Source organism: Ctenocephalides felis, unplaced genomic scaffold (genome assembly GCF_003426905.1).
Source record: "Ctenocephalides felis isolate EL2017-DRISC unplaced genomic scaffold, ASM342690v1 CF-g0.4_SCAFFOLD_02562, whole genome shotgun sequence".
Classification (NCBI taxonomy): Eukaryota; Metazoa; Arthropoda; class Insecta; order Siphonaptera; family Pulicidae; genus Ctenocephalides; species Ctenocephalides felis.
This window is the reverse complement of record NW_020538716.1, coordinates 1-21,911: the sequence shown is the minus strand read 5'-3', so window position 1 is coordinate 21,911 and position 21,911 is coordinate 1. Positions and strand designations below refer to the sequence as shown.

The following is a 21,911-nucleotide window of genomic DNA, read 5'->3' as shown; positions in this document are numbered from 1 at the left end:
GTATAGATATGTAATTTCATGCTTAGACGATTTGGAGTTGGAAAGAAAAGTTTTGAATGGTTAGAATTCAATTCATAAAGATTGAGTTTAGCTTGCGTTAAAATGTTAGTGAGGTTGTTAATAAAAAATTTCATTATTGTATCAGCTGTAGTTAATGAACTATTAACGTTAAAATAATTTCTGGGGATTTCGAATATTTTTAGATGTTCAGTTATGCTTTGTTTAGGTGATTGTTCTGAATATCGTATTGATAAGAACGTATGTTGTTGATTTATGTTTATTTTGTTAGTGGAAAGTTTTCCCCGAATTGTTTGATGAATCTTTTTGTCGTTTATCTGAACTAAAACTTGTTCGATCACTCTCTTTATATCGACCGTTAGTATTGAAGTATAAATTTTAAAATTTGTTTTAATGAAACAGATTTCGTTTCGGATATTCGGTCTAACAAGTTGTAGCTCAGTTAACAGCACACTTGTATCGGATTTACAAGGTGCTTCCAAAATTACGCGAAAATTAGTTGTTAAATTGATTGACTTTAACACGTCTTCATGAGGTAAATATAAACTTATTTTAGGTATGCTTGCGTTTATGAAGTTATCATATTCGGTGAATTGGTTTCTGTTTGCAAGTGAAATATGACGTTTTAATGTTACTTGTCTACTATATTCTATGTCTTTGATATTTTTTGCAAATTGAATTATAGTACCAAAACTTCTGTCAATAGTCTTAGTTGTATTAGTAATAGAATACTCTTCGCGTTGTTTTTCCGTTTCAGTAAAGTATTGTTTATCGTCGTATGGTTTGCGTATTTCTGAAGATATATCTACTTGAGCTTCTAAGTTAGATTCATGATTTGATACCGAAATTGATTTAGAAATGTTCAATTGAGGTAAATAAAATTGAGGCTGTTTTATGTTATCTGCATTATTTGTTGTTTTGGTATAATTTAAATTGAATTCCGAACTAGTATCTGATTTATTCAATGCTGCTAATCTAAGCTTTGATAATGTTGTCAAGCATTTTTGGTATTTATCAAAAAACTCTTCTAATTCGTTATCAAATAAATTATCAATTTCTTCTTCATCATCAAGTAAAGTTGCTATTTTGATAACCGTATCTTCAAACAAGTCAAAAATAGGTCTTACATATTCTTTAAAACTGCTTATTTCAGAAATATTCAATTCACACACAGGCATGTGTGACCATTGATTGCAAATCTTTTCGCAATATGCTAATTGCGATTTAATTTCTAGTTGCTTTGTTTTGAATGATTTTAAAGTTTTTAACGCTTCCATCTGTCACAGATCGTACTAAACTCTATTAATTAAATGAGGAAAGATTGATAAGAAGGAATTGTAATTGAATAACCTGGTTTCTTGTTTTGCTTGTGCTTGTAGCTGTAGCTCCAAATTTGAACTTCTTATCTTGATTTTGAACTTCCTCTTTATTTAATCTTGATTTACTTGGTTTATGCTTGATCTCTCCTTCGATTGCTGGACGTCACATCCGTCTCGTATGGACCAATGAAAAAATTTAGGATGGTTGAATCCACCTCGTAAGGACCGATGAAAATTTAGGATGTTGTGATTGCTTGCCTTAGGAAGGACCAATTGTAAATACTTTGATTATAACTGTATATATTTATTTTATATTAATAACAAGTTATAAGTATATTTACAATAATTTTAATACTGTTTTTGATTACGTTCTGACTGATTGATTGATTTGTATGATTTTCTGATAGATGATTTTTTGTTTTTATATCAATATAGCCGCATGCTTTGATTGGCGCGAACACTAAGCATAGTATAAGTGAAAATGTCGCACAGATTTATTTGCAAATGCGTTTAGACTGTGACTATGCGGGAGCACTTTTTCAATTTTGTGTAAATTTGGCAACTATTTTTTTTTTGAAATTTAATTCGAAATGAAATGACGATTGTTAATGTTATGGAGATGATAAATTGATTTATTAACTTCCCGTAGGGTAAGTTATAGTAATCGTCCAAAAATCGAAATCAAAAATTTTTACATTTCTCGACGTTTTGAAGGTTTCTGAACATTTTGGCATACTTCAGAAAAAATGGATGTGTGTGTGTGTGTGTGTGTGTGTGTGTTTTGTATGTCCGCTTTTTTTCGTCCACGTTTTCGGGCGCACGGATCAACCGATTTGAATGGTTTAAAAAACATTCGATTCCTATTGATAGGGAGATGTGCTGATTAGTTTTGGCAAAGGCAGGTCCAGCCGTTACGGAGATATGGAGCAAAAAGTGCAAATAATAGAAAGCGAGTTTTTGAGAGAACGGATCAACCGATTTGAATAGTTTGAAAAACATTCGATTCCTATTGATAGGGAGATGTGCTGATTAGTTTTTGGCAAAGGTAGGCCCAGAGGTTTCGGAGATACAGAGCTAAATTTAAAAAAAATTGCAGTTTTTGAGAGAACTAAGCGTCCGATTTAAATGATTCAAAGAACTTTCTGCTTGTTTCAACAAAATAATTGATTTTGGAAAAAAAAAATTTTTGTTTCTAATTTTTTTTTCAAAAAATTTTTTTGTAATTTTGGACTAAAAATTCAAAAAATCACCCAGGCTAAGCACCGTCTAAGCGCCACTCTGGTACAAATGTTTACGCAAGTGCGTTTAGACTGTTTATGTACTGGAGCACTTTTCCAATTTTGTGAAAACTATTGAAAAATGTGAAAATGCCGCCAAGCTAAGCACAGTATAAGTGAAAATGTCGCACAGAATTATTTGCAAATGCGTTTAGACTGTGACTATGCGGGAGCACTTTTTCAATTTTGTGTAAATTTCGGAGATCTAGTAAAAAAAACTAAAAAAAAATAACATTTGGCGGTCAACAATAATCATTAGACATTAGACATATGCATATCAAATTATCAGATATTTTATAGAGATTTTAACAATAAGTATAAGTTTTGTTAACATTCCTATGGGTTCCGTACCAGTGTTTATCCGTTAGACGACGACGCGGCGCTTACGCGCTTCGATATTCAGTCTCTATGCATTTAAAGCAGTACGATTGCTTTGAAAAAAAGTTCAGAATTTCCAAAATATTTCAAAATAAATTTTTCAACAAAAAGTAAGTTTCTGTCAAAAATTTATAGTTTCTCAAAAATCAATTTTATCAGAGTAAATTTTTTTCAAAAATGTTAATCTTTTTAAAAAAAAATAATTTCTGGTACGGGAAGTTCCAGCAATTTGCCTTAAGGCACGATGCCATGCGCCCCACTATTTTATAATTAACTTCTCGTAGAGCAAGTTATAGTAATCGCAAAAAAATCGTTTTTTTTATATCTTTACGTTTTAAAACCTTCTGAACATTTTGGCATGCCTTAGAAAAAATTGATGTATGTGTGTGTGTATGTGCGTGTGTGTGTGTGCGTGTATGTGTGTGTGTTCGGATACAAATTTTTGTCGACGATTTCGGTTACACAGATGAAGCGATTTAACTAATTCAAAAAATATTCGATTTGTATTGATAAGAAGACGTGCTGATTAGTCTTTAGCGAAGACAGGCCTAGCCGTTCCGAAGATACGGGGCAAAAAGTGCCAAAAACGGTAACTCAGTTTTTAAGAGAACGGAGCGTCCGATTTGTATAATTCAAAAACATTTTACTTGCATTATCAAGATGAAGATTTGATCAAATTTTCATGATAATAGGTCTAGCGGTTTCGGAGATCTAGTAAAAAAAATTTAAAAAAAAATAACATTTGGCGGTCAACAATAATCATTAGACATTAGACATATGCACATCAAATTATGAGATATTTTATAGAGATTTTAACAATAAGTATACATTTTGTTAACACTCCTATGGGTTCCGTACCAATGCTTATGCGTTAGACAGCGACGCGGCGCTTACGCGCTTTGATATTTAGTCTCTATGCATTAAAGCAGTACGATTGCTTTGAAAAAAAGTTCAGAATTTCCAAAATATTTCAAAATAAATTTTTCAACAAAAAATAAGTTTTTGTCAAAAATTCATATAGTTCCTCAAAAATCTATTTTTTTTCAGAGTAAATTTTTTTCAAAAATGTTAATCTTTCAAAAAAAAAAAAAAATTTTGGTACGGGAAGTTCCAGCAATTTGCCTTAAGGCACGATGCCATGCGCCCCACTAGTTTACTATATTATTTTCTTCATAAATAAAATAGAATATCTCATATAAGATCTACACCTGCTCAAACGATTTTTGAAAAAAATTTTGAATAAAAATACATGTGGCTTTAAGGATAAGGCCTTTAGTCAAATCCGAAATTTCTAAAGGATATGATAAATGCTCGAAACAGTGCCAAATAAACCTCAAGTTTTAATAAAAAATCTTTCTTTTACTTACAACCATGTATTTCCACCAGAAGTTTCGCAAGCTGAATTTTATGACACTGCTGTTAAGGGTTTAGTTGATGGATTGTTTAAGGGTAATTTATTCTACTAGAATTTAATTTTGACATAACATAACTTTGGTGTAGGTGAATTTATCTCTCATCTATAATCCCAAATTCTATTTTTATCTTCAGTATCTTACTTTATTATTTATTATTTTGTTCAATCTAAAAATATATTTTAGGCTACAATGTGACAATATTAGCTTATGGTCAGACTGGCTCCGGAAAAACTCATTCCATGGGCATGGCTTATTCAGTTGGACCAGTCGAGGAGATGGGTGTTATACCAAGAGCAGTAAAAGACATTTTTCAAAAAATTTCAACTCTGACGGAGCAATATAATTTTCAATTACAAGTTAGATCAATATAAACTACTTTCCAAATATTAAAGCAATAAATTTAAAGTGTATTGTTAAGGAGCATATGAGGTTTAAATGAGAATTAAAATTTAAAAGCCATAACCTTTTTACACTGTAATTAGAGTTTATTTAAATACCCATAAATGGTCAGAAATTAAACATGTCAGATTTTTAAAATCTTTGGTTGGTTGAATATAATTGTTCTGCACTCCTTAGGAGTATATGGATTGCTATTTAATATAATTTGCTTTTAGAAATCATAATAGTTTATGAAATTGTAAACATAATAATAACAGTAAGTCATTTCTTCAGTAAAGTATTTTCTCATGTTCTACAGGTATCATTTATGGAATTATATCAAGAACAATTATTTGATCTTTTATCAAAATCAAATAGAGATCAAAGTATAGTTGATATCAGAGAAGATCAACAAAAAAGAATTGTAATTCCTGGATTAACCGAAATTGAAGTACGTAATGCAAAAGATACATTAGATTGTTTAGTTAGAGGATATCGTCGCAGAGCTGTAGGTGCAACTGCTAAAGCTGTAGGTTAAAACTGGATCTAGTAATGATGAATGAAACTAGTTGGTTTGGTATTTAGCCTTGAGGCAAGTTACATGAACTTCCCGAAATGTGTAAATAATCGACTTAATCAAAAAAATGGGTAAATAATATACTTCATTATTAATCTACTAATTAAAAAAAACGATAATAATTTTAGCAAACTTTGACGAATTTTTAAATTAAACTACTTGTCGTTAGGCCGTAATATTACAGTAAGTTCTATAAGACCATGATGTATATCGCCAAAAAAATTTCCATGAAAATCGGCTTAAATTTTTTTTTTTCAAACAGTTAATTACAAGAAAACGGCTCGGTAGATTTTACCTAAAATTAATCAGTACCATTCCCAACTAATATCTTTCGAACAGTTTTTGATATTTTAAAATCGGTTCGGTAGGATGAGCTTAATGTCGACGAAAATTTAACACTTTTTTTCAACAGTTAATTTTTTTTTCAACAGTAATACAAGAAACGGCTCGGTGGATTTTCACCTAAAATTAATCAGTATCATTCCCAACTAATATCTTTCGAACAGTTTTCGATATTTTAAAATCGTTCGGTAGGATGAGCTTAAATGTCGACGAAAATTTAACACTTTTTTTCAACAGTTAATTACAAGAAAACGGCTCGGTAGATTTTCACCTAAAATTAATCAGTATCATTCCAACTAATATCTTTCGAACAGTTTTTGATATTTTAAAATCGGTTCGGTAGGATGAGCTTAAATGTCGACGAAAATTTAACACTTTTTTTCAACAGTTAATTACAAGAAAACGGCTCGGTAGATTTCACCTAAAATTAATCAGTATCATTCCCAACTAATATCTTTCGAACAGTTTTTGATATTTTAAAATCGGTTCGGTAGGATGAGCTTAAATGTCGACGAAAATTTAACACTTTTTTCAACAGTTAATTACAAGAAAACGGCTCGGTAGATTTTCACCTAAAATTAATCAGTACCATTCCCAACTAATATCTTTCGAACAGTTTTTGATATTTTTAAAATCGGTTCGGTAGGATGAGCTTAAATGTCGACGAAAATTTAACACTTTTTTTCAACAGTTAATTACAAGAAAACGGCTCGGTAGATTTTCACCTAAAATTAATCAGTATCATTCCCAACTAATATCTTTCAAACAGTTTTTGATTTTTAAAATCGTTCGGTAGGATGAGCTTAAATGTGGACGAAAAGTTTTTTTCAAATTACAAAGAAACGGCTTGGCAGATCGTTGCACAAAACTGACAAACGATAGTCCTCACCGAAATACATCAAATGGCTTTTAAATTTCTAAAATCGGTTTAGGCGTTTTTGAGAAAACGTCGATCAAAAGTCTAATTTTGACAAATGCCAAAAAGACCATACTGATTTTTGCAAACTTTGACGAATTTTTAAAGCTGAAACAGTTGTCGTAGGGCGTAATATTTTAGTATGATCTAGAAGACTATGGTATCTATCGTCAAAAAAATAATCATAAAAATCGTCGAAATTTTTTTTTTAAAAACTTTATTACAAGAAAACGGCCCGGCCGATCTCTACCAAAAACTAATCAGCACGATTCCCAACCAATATCTTTCGAACGGTTTTTGAATTTTCAAAATCGATTCAGAATTGCGGGCTAAAACGTAGACGAAAAATTTTTCACTTTTCTGCCATTTATAAAGAAACGGCTTGGCCGATCGTCGCACAAAACTGACAAACAATAGTTCTCGTCAAGATACATCGAATGGCTTTTAAATTTTTGAAATCGACCCAGCCGTTTTCGAGAAAACGTCGATTTACGACAAAAAATCTGTTCACATACACACACACACACACACACACACACACACGCACACACATACTTTTTCCAAATTTGGTCTCATTCGATTCAGAATGGCTTGAAACGTCGAGAAAACATAAAATTAGCGAATCGGGTTTTTTGATGAAAACATAAACTTCTCCTTCGGGAAGTTAATTAATGGTTTTTGAATTGAAAATTATTTTAGTTCACCATGGTTGTCGCTTCGAAACCATACATACAAAGCATTTGTGCGAAAATTATGCGTGTGTAATGTTAGCGTTTTTTTGGATCTTTTTTTTTTTATTATTTTATTGGCTTTTGGATCTTCTGTTGACGTTTTCACAAAAACGATTGAACTGATTTCATAACTTCAAATGCCATTGTATGTAATTTGGTAAGGACTAGCAATGATTATAGCCCAGTCAAATTAAGTTTTCAGTTAGGAACAATTCAGCATAGAGCTGAAATTTGGTACAGATGTTAAATAGGCCATTACAAATGAAATGTCAAAAGTCCCCAACGATCCGACATCTGCGATTTTTTTTATTCAAGGTCAAAGGTGCAAAAATCTAGTTTTTCCCATTTTCCGCCGAAACCATAATTTTTTTTAAAAAATTATGTTAGATAAGTTTATTTTGTGGCGATATCAAGCAGGCTGGTTTTTATTTGTAAAAAACAATCGGACATGTCATGTATATTTTTGATATCGAAATATTTTTACAGTTAATAAATTTATATTTTTTTATTATGTTGGGAGTTTCTAATTAAATATATTATCATAATCATTACTACTCCCACATTGGTGACCCCGACGTGATTTGAACACGCAACCTTCTGATTTTGCGTGAAATTTTATTTTTCGAAGATTTAAGAAAAATTGATTTTGACGCAGCACCATAATCACTGGTCTTCAGTGACGACCTATAAGGTATGTCCAGTCCAATCCATCATAGTTAACGCACTTACTATCTGGATCAGACTTCCGAGGTTACTCATTTGGTATACCCAGACCTCAGTGTTTATTGCTGACAGAAAAAATAATTTGGAGCCTGAACTTTTCATTGGAATGCAATTCAACCTCTCTTTCTCTGTTAACTCAACAAATCGTCTTATAATGCTACCTCCCACATTGGTGACTCACGACGATGGAGATGAAGATAAAGGTGTTTTATTTTTCGAAGATTTAAGAAAAATTGATTTTGACGCAGCACCATAATCACTGGTCTTCAGTGACGACCTATAAGGTATGTCCAGTCCAATCCATCATAGTTAACGCACTTACTATCTGGATCAGACTTCCGAGGTTACTCATTTGGTATACCCAGACCTCAGTGTTTATTGCTGACAGAAAAAATAATTTGGAGCCTGAACTTTTCATTGGAATGCAATTCAACCTCTCTTTCTCTGTTAACTCAACAAATCGTCTTATAATGCTACCTCCCATTATCGGTGACAACGACGAATCAAAACAAAATTTGACATAATTTATTGGATTCCACAATTCTGGACTCTTATGTCAAAGAAACCAATGATCCTGATTTGGATAAAGAGCCAACTTCTTTCTCTGATCGGAACTCATCAGATACGAATGCAACGCTTGCAGAAATGGAAACTGTACCCATAAATTATGCATTCTAAACATTAAGTTATTCTGATATAACTAATTCCCATTAGATCGAGAACATTATGCAGAATATGGAGTTGATGGCAGGTCAAATCACCACATACGGTGGATCTGCTGACGAAACATGGAAATTTGTAATTGACCAGTATTACAACACTGGTCTGCTATAATCTGCTTTCTCACCACATTTTTATAACGTGTTTCCCTGTATTTTTTTTAAACTGTGAGATCAACACTGGGCAGGGAGTGTGTGGCGATATCAAGCAGGCTGGTTTTTATTTGTAAAAAACAATCGGACATGTCATGTATATTTTTGATATCGAAATATTTTACAGTTAATAAATTTATATTTTTTTATTATGTTGGGAGTTTCTAATTAAATATATTATCATAATCATTACTACTCCCACAATTTATTATAAAATTCTCTATTAAATTGTTATTATTAATTTTTTTGTTAGTATCACCGTTTCTGAGATATTGCCGTTTGAAAAGTTGAAAAATTCATATTTTTTATAATATGCAGCTTTTAAACGTCATCAAATGTGTAATATAAGTAAAAAATAAGAGTTAATTGGTTTCTGTTAAATAGTATAAGTTTAATGAAATTTTTGAAGTATAAAACTGTAGTGTTAGCCCCTAATTACCTTAGCTCTTGAGCAACACCCGTCAGCTATGTCATTTTCCTAGTGTGGGAGGGTCACATATACGACTGTTTTTGAAGCGAATAAACCACCTATTGGTGTACGGCATTTAAGACAAATTGCTGGAACTTTCCGTACCAAAAATTCAATTTTTCAAAAAAGATTGATTTTTGTGAATATTAAATTTTTGAGTAAATTGACTTATTTGAATTATATTTAGAAATAATTTGGAATTTTTTAACTTTTTAACTTCCCGTAGGGTAAGTTATTGTTATGGGCCGAAAATCGGAACTGAAAATTTTTACATTTCTCGACGTTTTGAAGGTTTCTAAACGTTTTGGCATACCTCAGAAAAAATGGATGTGTGTGTGTGTGTGTGTGTGTGTGTATGTATGTATGGATACAAATTTGCAGTCACGTTTCAGGGCGCACGGATCAACCGATTTGAATGGTTCAAAAAACATTCGATTCCTATTGATAGGGAAAAGAGCTGATTAGTTTTTGGCAAAGGCAGGTCCAGCCGTTTCGGAGATACGGAGCAAAGAGTGCAGAAAATAAAAATCGAATTTTTGAGAGAACGGAGTATCCGATTTGAATTATCTAAAAAACATTCAATTAGTAATGATTGGGAGAAGTGTTTATAAGTTTTTGGCAAAGGCAGGCCCAGCCATTTCGACGATATGGAGCTAAATATGTAAAAAATGGTAGTTTTTGAGAGAACTAAGCGTCCGATTTAAATGATTCAAAGAACTTTCTGCTTGTCTTAACAAAATAATTGATTTTGGAAAAAAAAATTCCAACTTTTTTTTTTTTTTTTTTTGTATATCGAAAATTTCAGATTTTATTTTTAATTCTGACTATAGTTCTAATATACTTTAAACAAATAATTTCAACTTTGCAATTCAGTTTATATAATTCTTATAAATATTAGACAATGTTACAATATTTATAATAATCTATTTGAAAACATTCAGTATTCCTCGAACATTTCGTTATGGTACGGGAAGTTCCAGCAATTTGCCTTAAGGCACGGTGCCATAATTGCCTCAAGATAGAATTCCACTTACAGCTAGTTTAACTTTTTTTCAATGCAATATCGCTCCATACTTATTATTAAAATCTCTATAAAATATCTAATAATGTGATGCGCATATCGATGCTTTTCTGACACAACCTCGTATCTCAGAAACTACTACTTTACAGGAGAGACAAAAAACGTTTTATAACGAATTTTTGAACTGCTGTTAACAATTTTTTTATAAATTTTAAAAATATTCAATCTTGTAACAATTATTTATTATTTTTTCTTCAATTCTTTGAGATACGTGTTTGTCGCACGGAAAAAAATGTAACATACGTGGTTGCGGCATGCTGTTTTCAAATAAGAGTACATGAATAACTTTTTTCAATTGTTTTATTTTGAGAATCGATCAACTTTTTAAATAATTCTTAATAAAAAAACAAACATTTTTAAACTTGTGGTATATGTTAGTTTATAATTACGACAATATAGTATCTGGCCATAGTTTAGGTATTTCAATACCTAGGATATTTAGCTCTTTCATGGATTTATAATTTACTACTTTGTGATTATCATTTTTATTGTTACTTTTATTCTTTTTAACTTCCCGAAGGAGAAGTTTATGTTTCATCAAAAAACCCGATTCGCTAATTTTTGTTTTCTCGACGTTTCAAGCCATTCTGAATCGAATGAGACCAAATTTGGAAAAGTATGTGTGTGTGTGTGTGTGTGTATGTGAAACAGATTTTTTGCCGTAATCGACGTTTTCTCAAAAATGACTGGACCGATTTTAAAAATTTAAAAGCCATTCGATGTATCTCAACGAGAACTATTGTTTGTCAGTTTTGTGCGACGATCGGCCAAGCCGTTTCTTCATAAATGGCAGAAAAGTGAAAAATTTTTCGTCTACGTTTTAGCCCGCAATTCTGAATCGATTTTGAAAATTCAAAAACCGTTCGAAAGATATTGGTTGCCCTAGTAGAAATGAATCGTGGCGCAATATTGTACTTTTTATGGGCTCTATATTGTTTACCAATATTGCTATAATATTATTCTGTTAACATTTTCCCATATAAATCCAATATTAAAACCAATAAAGGCCCCATATAAAACCAATATTGATAAACAATATTAAAATCCCATTCAAAACCAATATAAGCTCAATATTGAGAACCAATATAAGATTAATATAAATAAACAATATTTACCCTATATAAAAAACCAATATAAGCTCAATATAAATAAACAATATTTACCCCAAATTCATAATTATTATTTAACCCACATTTAAAAATATTATTAAATTAATATAGAAAAACAGTATTTAACTCATTGATAATAAAAGTTTATTTATTCTAAATGAATACATACATTTTTAAATAGTTTTTGTATTGAATCTTAATAATTTTATTAAAAATTTACACATTATTTTATGATAACAAGATACAAAACAATCAAAATATTTTCAGTCATTATAATAATTTAGAGGATTTTAATGATAAATCATAATCATAATTTTTGTTAATCCTATCGCCGTAATTGTACAAAGACCAAGCCATTCAAACAATTTGCAGACTTAATTATTATTTCGATGTTTTATTTTATTTTCACACATGTTTTAACATTTTCTTGAATTCGATCATGATTACACCTGAAATAAGATAAAATTTATTAATATTTTATAGCAATATTTTCGAAATATATTCATTTTATAAACTCATAAATTCAATTACTTAGCTTTTAGCAAAAAAAACATTTCAGGCATTATTTGCAGTAAATATAATTGTAGTTTATCTAAAACTCATATTTTCTAGAACTCTATCACAGTCAAATCTGAAATAATTAAAAATACAGTAAATAGAAAATTTTAACATTAATTTAAAACAGCACAATTATAGTTTTAAATTAAAACAAAAAAACTATTGTTGGAAATACGAATACCAAATATTCAAAAGCGATAATAAGTTATTGAAAAGTCTTCATTTAATAAGTTTGTTAATATTTTTATTACCTTTTACCAAATCCATTCTTGCTATGTGATAGTTTTTATATTACAGCTGATTTTACATCCATTTCAATTTAGTCAATCTAGAATATATAAAATACATCATTGTTTTCTAAATATGTATGTTGATTTATATAAGTAATAAATATACTTACGTGCTTTAAATATAAAACTCAAAATTATGTTATTTAACCGCTTAATTTTAATTATAAACTGTTCACAAAATAAGTTTTTAGCAAATTATTACATATTTGATATCATAGATCATTTTATTATTCACTAAATATTCACTCAAAATTCACGAACTAAGACTTACTATATTTTATGAATATTTTTAATATTATAGTAAATTCTAAATTCAACAAGAATTGCTAAACGCACTGCGTAACAAATTTCAGTCTACTGAAAATTACGAAACTCTGCTTGGCTTGCGCTTTGTTTGATGGTGTAGGTGTAGCATTGTTAATCAAAGGGCGGTTTTTATGTTTTTGTATTTTATGTTACGAAGTATACGCTCATTAATTTGTCGTTATTAGTTTATTCAGTGTAGTAGTCATTAAAAAAAACTTTATATATAACAAAGTTTATATATAACTCTTTTTTCATTCATTTCAATATGAGATAGTTAGTAAATTACATAATCTGTGAAACGTTAGTTAGAAAATGTTCAAAACGAAATTAATAAAAACGCCATTAATTATTATTATATCAAATATGTTTATATTTATAAAATTTTAAATATTTAGATTTATTATTGATTTTTTATCTGAATTATATAAAATAAATTTTATCTTCACAAAACAAAATTAATATTTCACTTATTTTATTCTACGTTTTGGGCTTATGGATTCTTTCCTTCTTCAAGAACTAACCAACAAACATTTTTTATAATCACACTCTTTTCTATGTACACAATAATAAATTTAAAAAAATCTTCGTTTGAATTTAAGTTAATTTTTTAATTAAACTTTTACTCTTAAATAACATTAATATAAATAATAAACTAGTATAGTAATATAAATAATAATTGCTATCAAGAAGATGTAAGAATACGTATGTAATTAAAACAAAAGTGCAATGACATAATATTTGTTCATAAAATACGTATAAAATAATTTGGCCACAACTGACACAGTCAGGTAGAATATTTCGTCGTAGGACAAAGGACACGCATAGAAGAAAGGACTCGCATCGTACACGAAGTGAGATAGTCTTATACAAACATCGGTTATATGAAAGAAAGAAGAGACACTCTTGAGTAGTTTCTCAAAAAACAGATGTTCGTACATATATATGGTATGGTCATACATACATGTATATATGATGCAATTTCAGAAATTTTTATTCTATGAATAAATATAAAACGTCTAAATTTATAAACATAAATCGATATATTACTAGCAGATATAACAGATCTAAATAATATTAATACATACCAAACCAGGGTAAAACAAATTTAAGCAAATCATGTGACTAATCACAAAATTTTTTATTTAACTTTTATTTTATTCGAAGTTTTGAATTTTTTCATCAAACATTTTGTTTACATTTTTTTCTCGGTTACTCACATTATTTAAATTAATATATGCAAAAGTATCAGAATATATATATATATTATATATATATATATTCTGATACTTTTGCACTATTATAATCTTGTATAATTTTGTTTTTGTTTTGTTTATTGAATGATGGCCATACTTACAATATCGTTAAATAATATAGTTAATAAATAAATACAGTATAGTTAAATTATTTATTGCTTTTTTAACTTCCCGTAGGGTAGTTATAGTAATGAGACGAAAATCAAAAATGAAATTTTTTGCATATCTTCACGTTTAATAATGGATGTAATTAATTTAGCTATTAATTGATTAATTCTGATCAAAAATATGTAGAGTTAAGAGTCACCATAGATGTTTTTGGCGCTAATTGATGATTTAAAATTGATTATTTTCTTGACCAATGTAAATGTTACTTATTTCCCAATGTAAATGTTCGATAATAAAGAAAAAATAAATGTGAATATAATATTTACAATTTATATTGAATTCATATAAAATTTATATCAAACTATTAATTACGATCGAGCTGATCGAGCTATGTATTACTAAGATATTATCAAAGAGTTAAATTCTGTTTTCTATATGAATTAAATAATATTTTTAAATATGGGTTAAAATAATAATTTTGAATTTGGGGTAAATATTGTTTATTTATATTAATCTTATATTGGTTTTCAATATAATTTCAGAAAAAAAATGTATCACCCCCACATTTAAAATTCATATTGAATTTATAACAAAATGTATCAAACTATTAATTGCAATCGAGCATATGACTTTTTAAAAACTTTAATCATGATTTTGGTGCTAATTAATTATTTAAAGTTGATTTTTTTCGTAACCCTTATAAAGACCACATATTTTCCAAGTTCGATAATACTGAAGAAACGAATCGTGGTTGCCCAGAAAAAAAGCATAACCCCCACATTTAAAATTTATATTGAATTTATAAGAAAAATGTATCAAACTTGTAATTGCGATCGAGCATATGACTTTTTAAAAGCTTCAATCATGATTTTGGTGCTAATTAATTATCTAAAGTTAATTTTTTTCGTGACCTTTATAAATACCACATATTTCCCAAGTTCGATAATACTAAGAAGAAACGAATCGTGGTTGCCCAGAAAAAAATGCATAACCCCCACATTTAAAATTTATATTGAATTTATAAGAAAAATGTATCAAACTTGTAATTGCGATCGAGGATATGACTTTTTAAAAGCTTTAATCATTACTTTGGTGCTAATTAATTATCTAAAATTAATTTTTTTCGTGACCTTATAAGACCACATATTTCCCAAGTTCGATAATACTGAAGAAACGAATCGTGGTTGCCCAGAAAAAAAATGCATAACCCCCACATTTAAAATTTATATTGAATTTATAAGAAAAATGTATCAAACTTGTAATTGCGATCAAGGATATGACTTTTTAAAAGCTTTAATCATGACTTTGGTGCTAATTAATTATCTAAATTAATTTTTTTCGTGGCCTTTATAAAGACCACATATTTCCCAAGTTCGATAATACTGAAGCAACGAATCGTGGTTGCCCAGAAAAAAAATGCATAACCCCCACATTTAAAATTTATATTGAATTTATAAGAAAAATGTATCAAACTTGTAATTGCGATCGAGGATATGACTTTTTAAAAGCTTTAATCATGACTTTGGTGCTAATTAATTATCTAAAATTAATTTTTTTCGTGACCTTTATAAAGACCACATATTTCCCAAGTTCGATAATACTGAAGAAACGAATCGTGGTTGCCCAGAAAAAAAATGCATAACCCCCACATTTAAAATTTATATTGAATTTATAAGAAAAATGTATCAAACTAGCAATTGCGATCGAGCATATGACTTTTTAAAAGCTTTAATCATGATTTTTGTGCTAATTAATTATCTAAAGTTAATTTTTTTCGTGACCCTTATAAATACCATATATTTCCCAAGTTCGATAATACTGAAGAAATGAATCTTGGTCGGCCACAAAAAACTTGGATTTCGCCCACATTTAAAAATTATGTATAATTCGTGTAAATATAAAATTAGAGGCGTAAATCAGATGGGAAACATGTTTATTATTTGTAATAAACCATATAAAACACTTTTCCGATGAATTTTCCAAATTTTCCATAATTTTGAAAACAAATATTGTCCGGTACATTTAAAGACAAGATTCGAATATTGCGCCACGATATTTTACCCCTCTAGCCACGATACATTTCTACTAGGGTGGGAATCGTGCTGATTAGTTTTTGGTAGAGATCGGCCGGGCCGTTTTCTTGTAATAAAGTTTTTAAAAAAAAAATTTCGACGATTTTTATGATTATTTTTTGACGATAGATACCATAGTCTTCTAGATCATACTAAAATATTACGGCGCTACGACAACTGGTTCAGCTTTAAAAATTCGTCAAAGTTTGCAAAAATCAGTATGGTCTTTTTGGCATTTGTCAAGATTAGATTTTTGATCGACGTTTTCTCAAAAACGCCTGAACCGATTTTAGAAATTTAAAAGCCATTTGATGTATTTCGGTGAGGACTATCGGTTGTCAGTTTTGAGCAACGATCTGCCAAACCGCTGCTATGTAATTTGGCAAAACCTTTTCATCCACATTTAAGCTCATCCTACCGAACGATTTTAAAAAATCAAAAACTGTTCGAAAGATATTAGTTGGGAATGGTACTGATTAATTTAGGTGAAAATCTACCGAGCCGTTTTCTTGTAATTAACTGTTGAAAAAAAAATTTAAGCCGATTTTCATGGAATTTTTTTGGCGATATACATCATGGTCTTATAGAACTTACTGTAATATTACGGCCTAACGACAAGTAGTTTAATTTTAAAAATTCGTCAAAGTTTGCTAAAATTATTATCGTTTTTTTTTTAAAGTAGGATCAATGAAGTATATTATTTACACATTTTTTTTTGATTAAGTCGATTATTTACACATTTCGGGAAGTTCATGTAACTTGCCTCAAGGCTAAATACCAAACCAACTAGTTAAATTTATAATATGAAATTTGTATTTATAGTTTTCCAAATGTTAATTAATCACAATTAGGAATGAAATATTTTTGAAATGAATATATAAAAACTTAATATGAAATATATAAAAACTTTTTGTACCTTCATATTTTTTCAATAAAGTAGGATTGCAAGAATAAATATTTAATATTTTTTAATATTTAATTTATATACATATTTCACTTTGAAATACCATTTCAATTTTACTATTAACTATTTTAATTTTATAGAGATGTCAAGAGATTCATGAATGATTATATAATATAATATTGAATCTTAATCTACATACAATAAATTTAATATTTTACTTCAAATTTTTTTAACATTTATTTATGTGTTTGTGTTAATAGTCATACTAGTTTGTTATTATTTCTTTATTTAATTATTTTTTATCTGCGGATGACACATTATCTAACTCTAAAAAATACAAAATTTAATTTCATGTGAGAATTTATTATCAGTAAGAATTGATAATTGTTTAATTTTTGTAGCTTACTGTGATATTTGTTCTCAACATAATAAAAATATAACTAGTGGTGCATGGCATCGTGTCTTTAAGCAAATTGGTGGAACTTCCCGTTCCGTAATTAAATAGAATCGAGGAATAATAAATGATTTCAAATAGTATTCGTATTTGAATGACAAAATATAAGAATAAATTGGAGAACGACGTTTATATATGTATACATAAAAAGTAAATTAAAGTATAAAAGAACATATCTCATATTTATAAGAATTATATAAACTAATTTGCAAATTTAAATTTATTTACTTGAAGTATATAAGAGAGTTTTAGAATTTTAGCTAGCATTAAAATTAAAATCCGAATCATTTTTCATAATGTAATAAATTGAAATAATTGTAAATTAAAAAAAAAATGGACAAAAAAAATTTCTGCTTTCCTAAACTAATCGATTCTTTATACTGCAAAATGTTTTTTGAATCATTCGAATCGGAAGCTTTGAAACGACTGGGCCTGTCTTTTCCAGAAACTAATCACCACGTCATCAATACAAATTGAATGTTTTTAAATAATTCAAATCGGATGCTCTGTTTTCTCAATAGGAAACGATTGCTTTTGAATGTTTAAAATCGGTTGATCCGTGCTCCCGAAAAACGTGGACAGAAAATTGTATCCACACACACACACACACAAACACATACATCCATTTCTTTAAGGTATGTCAATATATCAAAAACCTCTGAAACGTTAAAATGTAAAAAGGTTTATTAACTATATGTAAATTACAATTTAGGAAAATTACTATAACTTGCGGTAAGTAAATAATAAATGTATTTATTAACTATCGGTCATTAAGTTTAATAACAATTAACTTAATTGAATAATAATTTTTATTAGAAAGATTGAACTAAACAACATTGCTGACAGCGAAACTTGTTTATATACGCCACCATGTATTAGATACTGAGATACGAGGTTGCGCATGGCAATTTTTTGAATTGAGATACGTGATTGTATTCTTCTCAATAAAAACGTTCGGTTGATTTTTTTTTTACAAAACTTCACAGATCTATGCGTCTATATTTAGTGATTCATTTTCCGATTAAAACTCAAAATCGTCAAAAATCGAGTTACGAGGTTGCGTCAGAAAAGCATCGATATGTCTAATGATCATTTTTCACCGCCAAATGCCATTTTCTTCACTTTTTCACATTCCTCAAAATTTAATCAGTTGTTCATTTTGTCATATAAGTAAAATGTTTTTTTAAATTATTGAAATCGTTTTCTTATCGCTCCATTCTCTTCAAAACTGAATCACTATTTTCGCACTTTTTGCCTCGTATCTTCGAAACGGCTTTGCCAAAATTAAACAGCACTTCTCCTTATTTATATGAATCGAATGTTTTTTGAATCATTCAAATTAGATGAAACGTTAATAATTAAGTATACATGAATCAATGATGACAATCCAAATTCATAATTTTAATAACTGTGTCAATATCTAATGGCAACATATGAGATAGAAGATGAAGTGTCTCCGCCAATTTTATATCATTATATGCTACAGTATGTCATTACTAAAAGACGAATGAATCTGTATAAGATATTTTGATCCAAAATGTCGATAAAAAACGTTAATTCTAATTGCAATCTAGATGTAAGAAACCTAAGCCGAACAACAGCCCTTATACGATAGAATATAACATTACATATTATTATAAAATAACCCACTTTGAATCGTCGAATTATTAAATTTACTTACTTTATTTTACTTGCTCCAAAAAATATATAAATATTTCTGGAACATGGCTATTGATATTTTGAAACATTCCACTCGCAGTTTACATTTTTTAATTGTTTTATCGCTAAAAAATAAGCAGTATTTTTTAGAACAAAAATTGATTTAATTTAAAAAACACAGTTTACCTCGAGCAGCCGTACTGTTCGGATCAGTTCTTCAATAAAATAAAATAATATTTATCCAATCATAACAAAATTAGTGAGCAGTGTAATATAAAATTATACTCAATCCATCCAAAACTACACAGTAGTGAAACTAAGCCCCCCTTTTAGGGGGGCATATAAATAAAAAGAAATAGTGCAGTGAATAAAAAAAAAATAATAAAACAGTATAATCTCAGTGTTACTAAATAATCATGCAGAACAGCGAAGAAAATAGTTCAACTATTCCAATTGTACAAATCAATTGAAATACTGAATGACACCTCCCAAACAAATAGTGCATACGCGCCAAACCATTTAATTAATCAACATAACAATATGAATTACCAATCACCTGAAACAGTTAATCACATGTTAAACACCTCGCAAACAGATAGTGCATACGTGCAAAACCATTTAATTAATCAAACATAACAACATTAATACCAATCACCTGAAACTGTTAATCACATGTTAAACACCTCGCAAACAAATAGTGCATACGTGCAAAATCATTTAATTAATCAACATAACAACACTAATCACCAATCATCCGAAACTGTTAATCACATGTTAAACACCTCGCAAACAAATAGTGCATACGTGCAAAACCATTTAATTAATCAACATAACAACACTAATCACCAATCACCCGTAACTGTTAATCACATGGAAACAGAACAATTAATCAAGCAGTAAGCTGGCAGACAATCAAAACTAACAAACGTCGAAGAACTTCAACAGGCCATATCGAAAACGTCAGCATTATAAAAACATCAAACCGGTTTAATGTTCTCGCAACAGGTAAACCGGCGACCCAAGCCGATAACACAATAGCAACACCAGGCCCTTCGACCTCGCAAGCTGATAACAGGAATACGGTTCAAAGGCCACCTCCCATTTTCGTCTATGACGTAGACGATATCGCTGACATGACAGGCGAAATCAACACAATAATAAACAGGGAGCAGTACACAACAAAATCATTGCACGACGATATAGTGAAAATAAACGTCGAAACACCCGAGCAATATAAATTGCTCATACAATTTTTAAGTCAAAACGCGTAGTGTATCATACCTACCAAATTAAACAAGAGAGAGCCTACAGAGTAGTTATAAAAAATATTCACTACACAACCGATACTAACGAAATTAAAACAGCGCTAGAAAAAACTAAACTACAAAGTGAGAAACATTGTCAATATCTTGCAACACAAGACTAAATACCCATTAAACATGTTTTTCGTCGATTTGGAGCCTTCAGAGAATAACACCACAATTTATAAACTGAACAAAATTTAAATCAAATTGTAACAGTGGAATCTCCCAGAAAAAGATTTGGTATTATACAGTGTACAAGGTGCCAATTATATGGACACTGTAAATCCTATTGCAACAGACCATTTGTCTGCGTCAAATGCGGCGGCGACCATGATACTTCAAAATGTAAAAAATTAAAAGCACTCCAGCCACATGCGCTTTGTGCTGAGGCCCACACCGGCAAACTATAGAGGAAGCACCAGCTACCGCATATGTATAATACCTTACATAACAAAACTAGTGCACACCAATACAAAACATTCAAAACGCTTTCAAGAAATCAATACAAGACCACGATCAAATCATACTAAAATGTTCGAACCACATGACTTATTCCGAAATTCTGAAAAATCAAAACAACGGCGGAAAACAATGCAACAGAAATAGGATCAACACTACATGAATTTTTAGTACATTCAAAGATATGTTCAAAACAACTTATGGAGCAGAACATATGATCCTCAACATGCTTACCTTACTAGCTAAAAAATGATAACCTGTTACGCATTGCCAAATGAATGCCAACGGTATCTAAACAGGCATCGGCAACTACGGCCGCGTGCCAGGCTTGGCACGCGAAGGGATTCTGAATGGCACGCTACAAAGGAATTAGGAAAATCGCAAATATATCGAGACGAAGTGATTTTTAAATAGAGAAAATGTTGAAAATAAGAGAGAAAGTTTGATTATAATGTGGTTCGCTAATTTCATGAAAATCTGCGCGAAGGTTGATTGAGACCGCATTCCGGAGTTAAAAGGGATGAAACATGTGCAGGCCGAGTAGTTATCGAAGCGGCCTTCACGAAGCTGAATGTTGGAGTATCACTCGCCCCCCTCTTTCTCGTTTATCAACTGCGAGTGCTGCGCACCATTTGCACCATTTGCTTGTGTGCTTTGTGGGTGGGCTTAAACTGCGCATTAAACTTGCATTTCGTTTGGTCGCTACTTTCGTTCTTACTTTTTGTGAAGACTTGTATCTTATTGATTTTATATTTGTTATAATTCATTCGTATTAATCAAATGGAGAGTAAGAAACAAAAATTAGATGTTCGCGGTTTTCAAGACTGTTGGACGAATGAATATGGATTTATACAACAAAAGGATCGTGCTGTATGTGCGATATGCCGCGAAAGTGTAGTATGCCGCACGTCAAGTGTACAAAGACATTTCCAAACCAAA

The 21,911-nt window shown here is 29.9% G+C and overlaps 1 protein-coding gene across 1 annotated transcript; it reads left to right on the top strand.

Moving 5' to 3' along the window:
* Window positions 1-4,299: 4,299 nt before the first annotated feature.
* Window positions 4,300-20,858, top strand: LOC113381084 (chromosome-associated kinesin KIF4-like; the record flags this gene model as incomplete). The annotated part of the gene is made up of 5 exons (XM_026620071.1): window positions 4,300-4,441; window positions 4,591-4,703; window positions 5,105-5,318; window positions 20,215-20,411; window positions 20,730-20,858. Coding segments are annotated over exons 1-5 (795 nt in total), but the record flags the coding sequence as incomplete, so codon positions are not given.
* Between the last annotated feature and the right edge of the window lie 1,053 nt (window positions 20,859-21,911).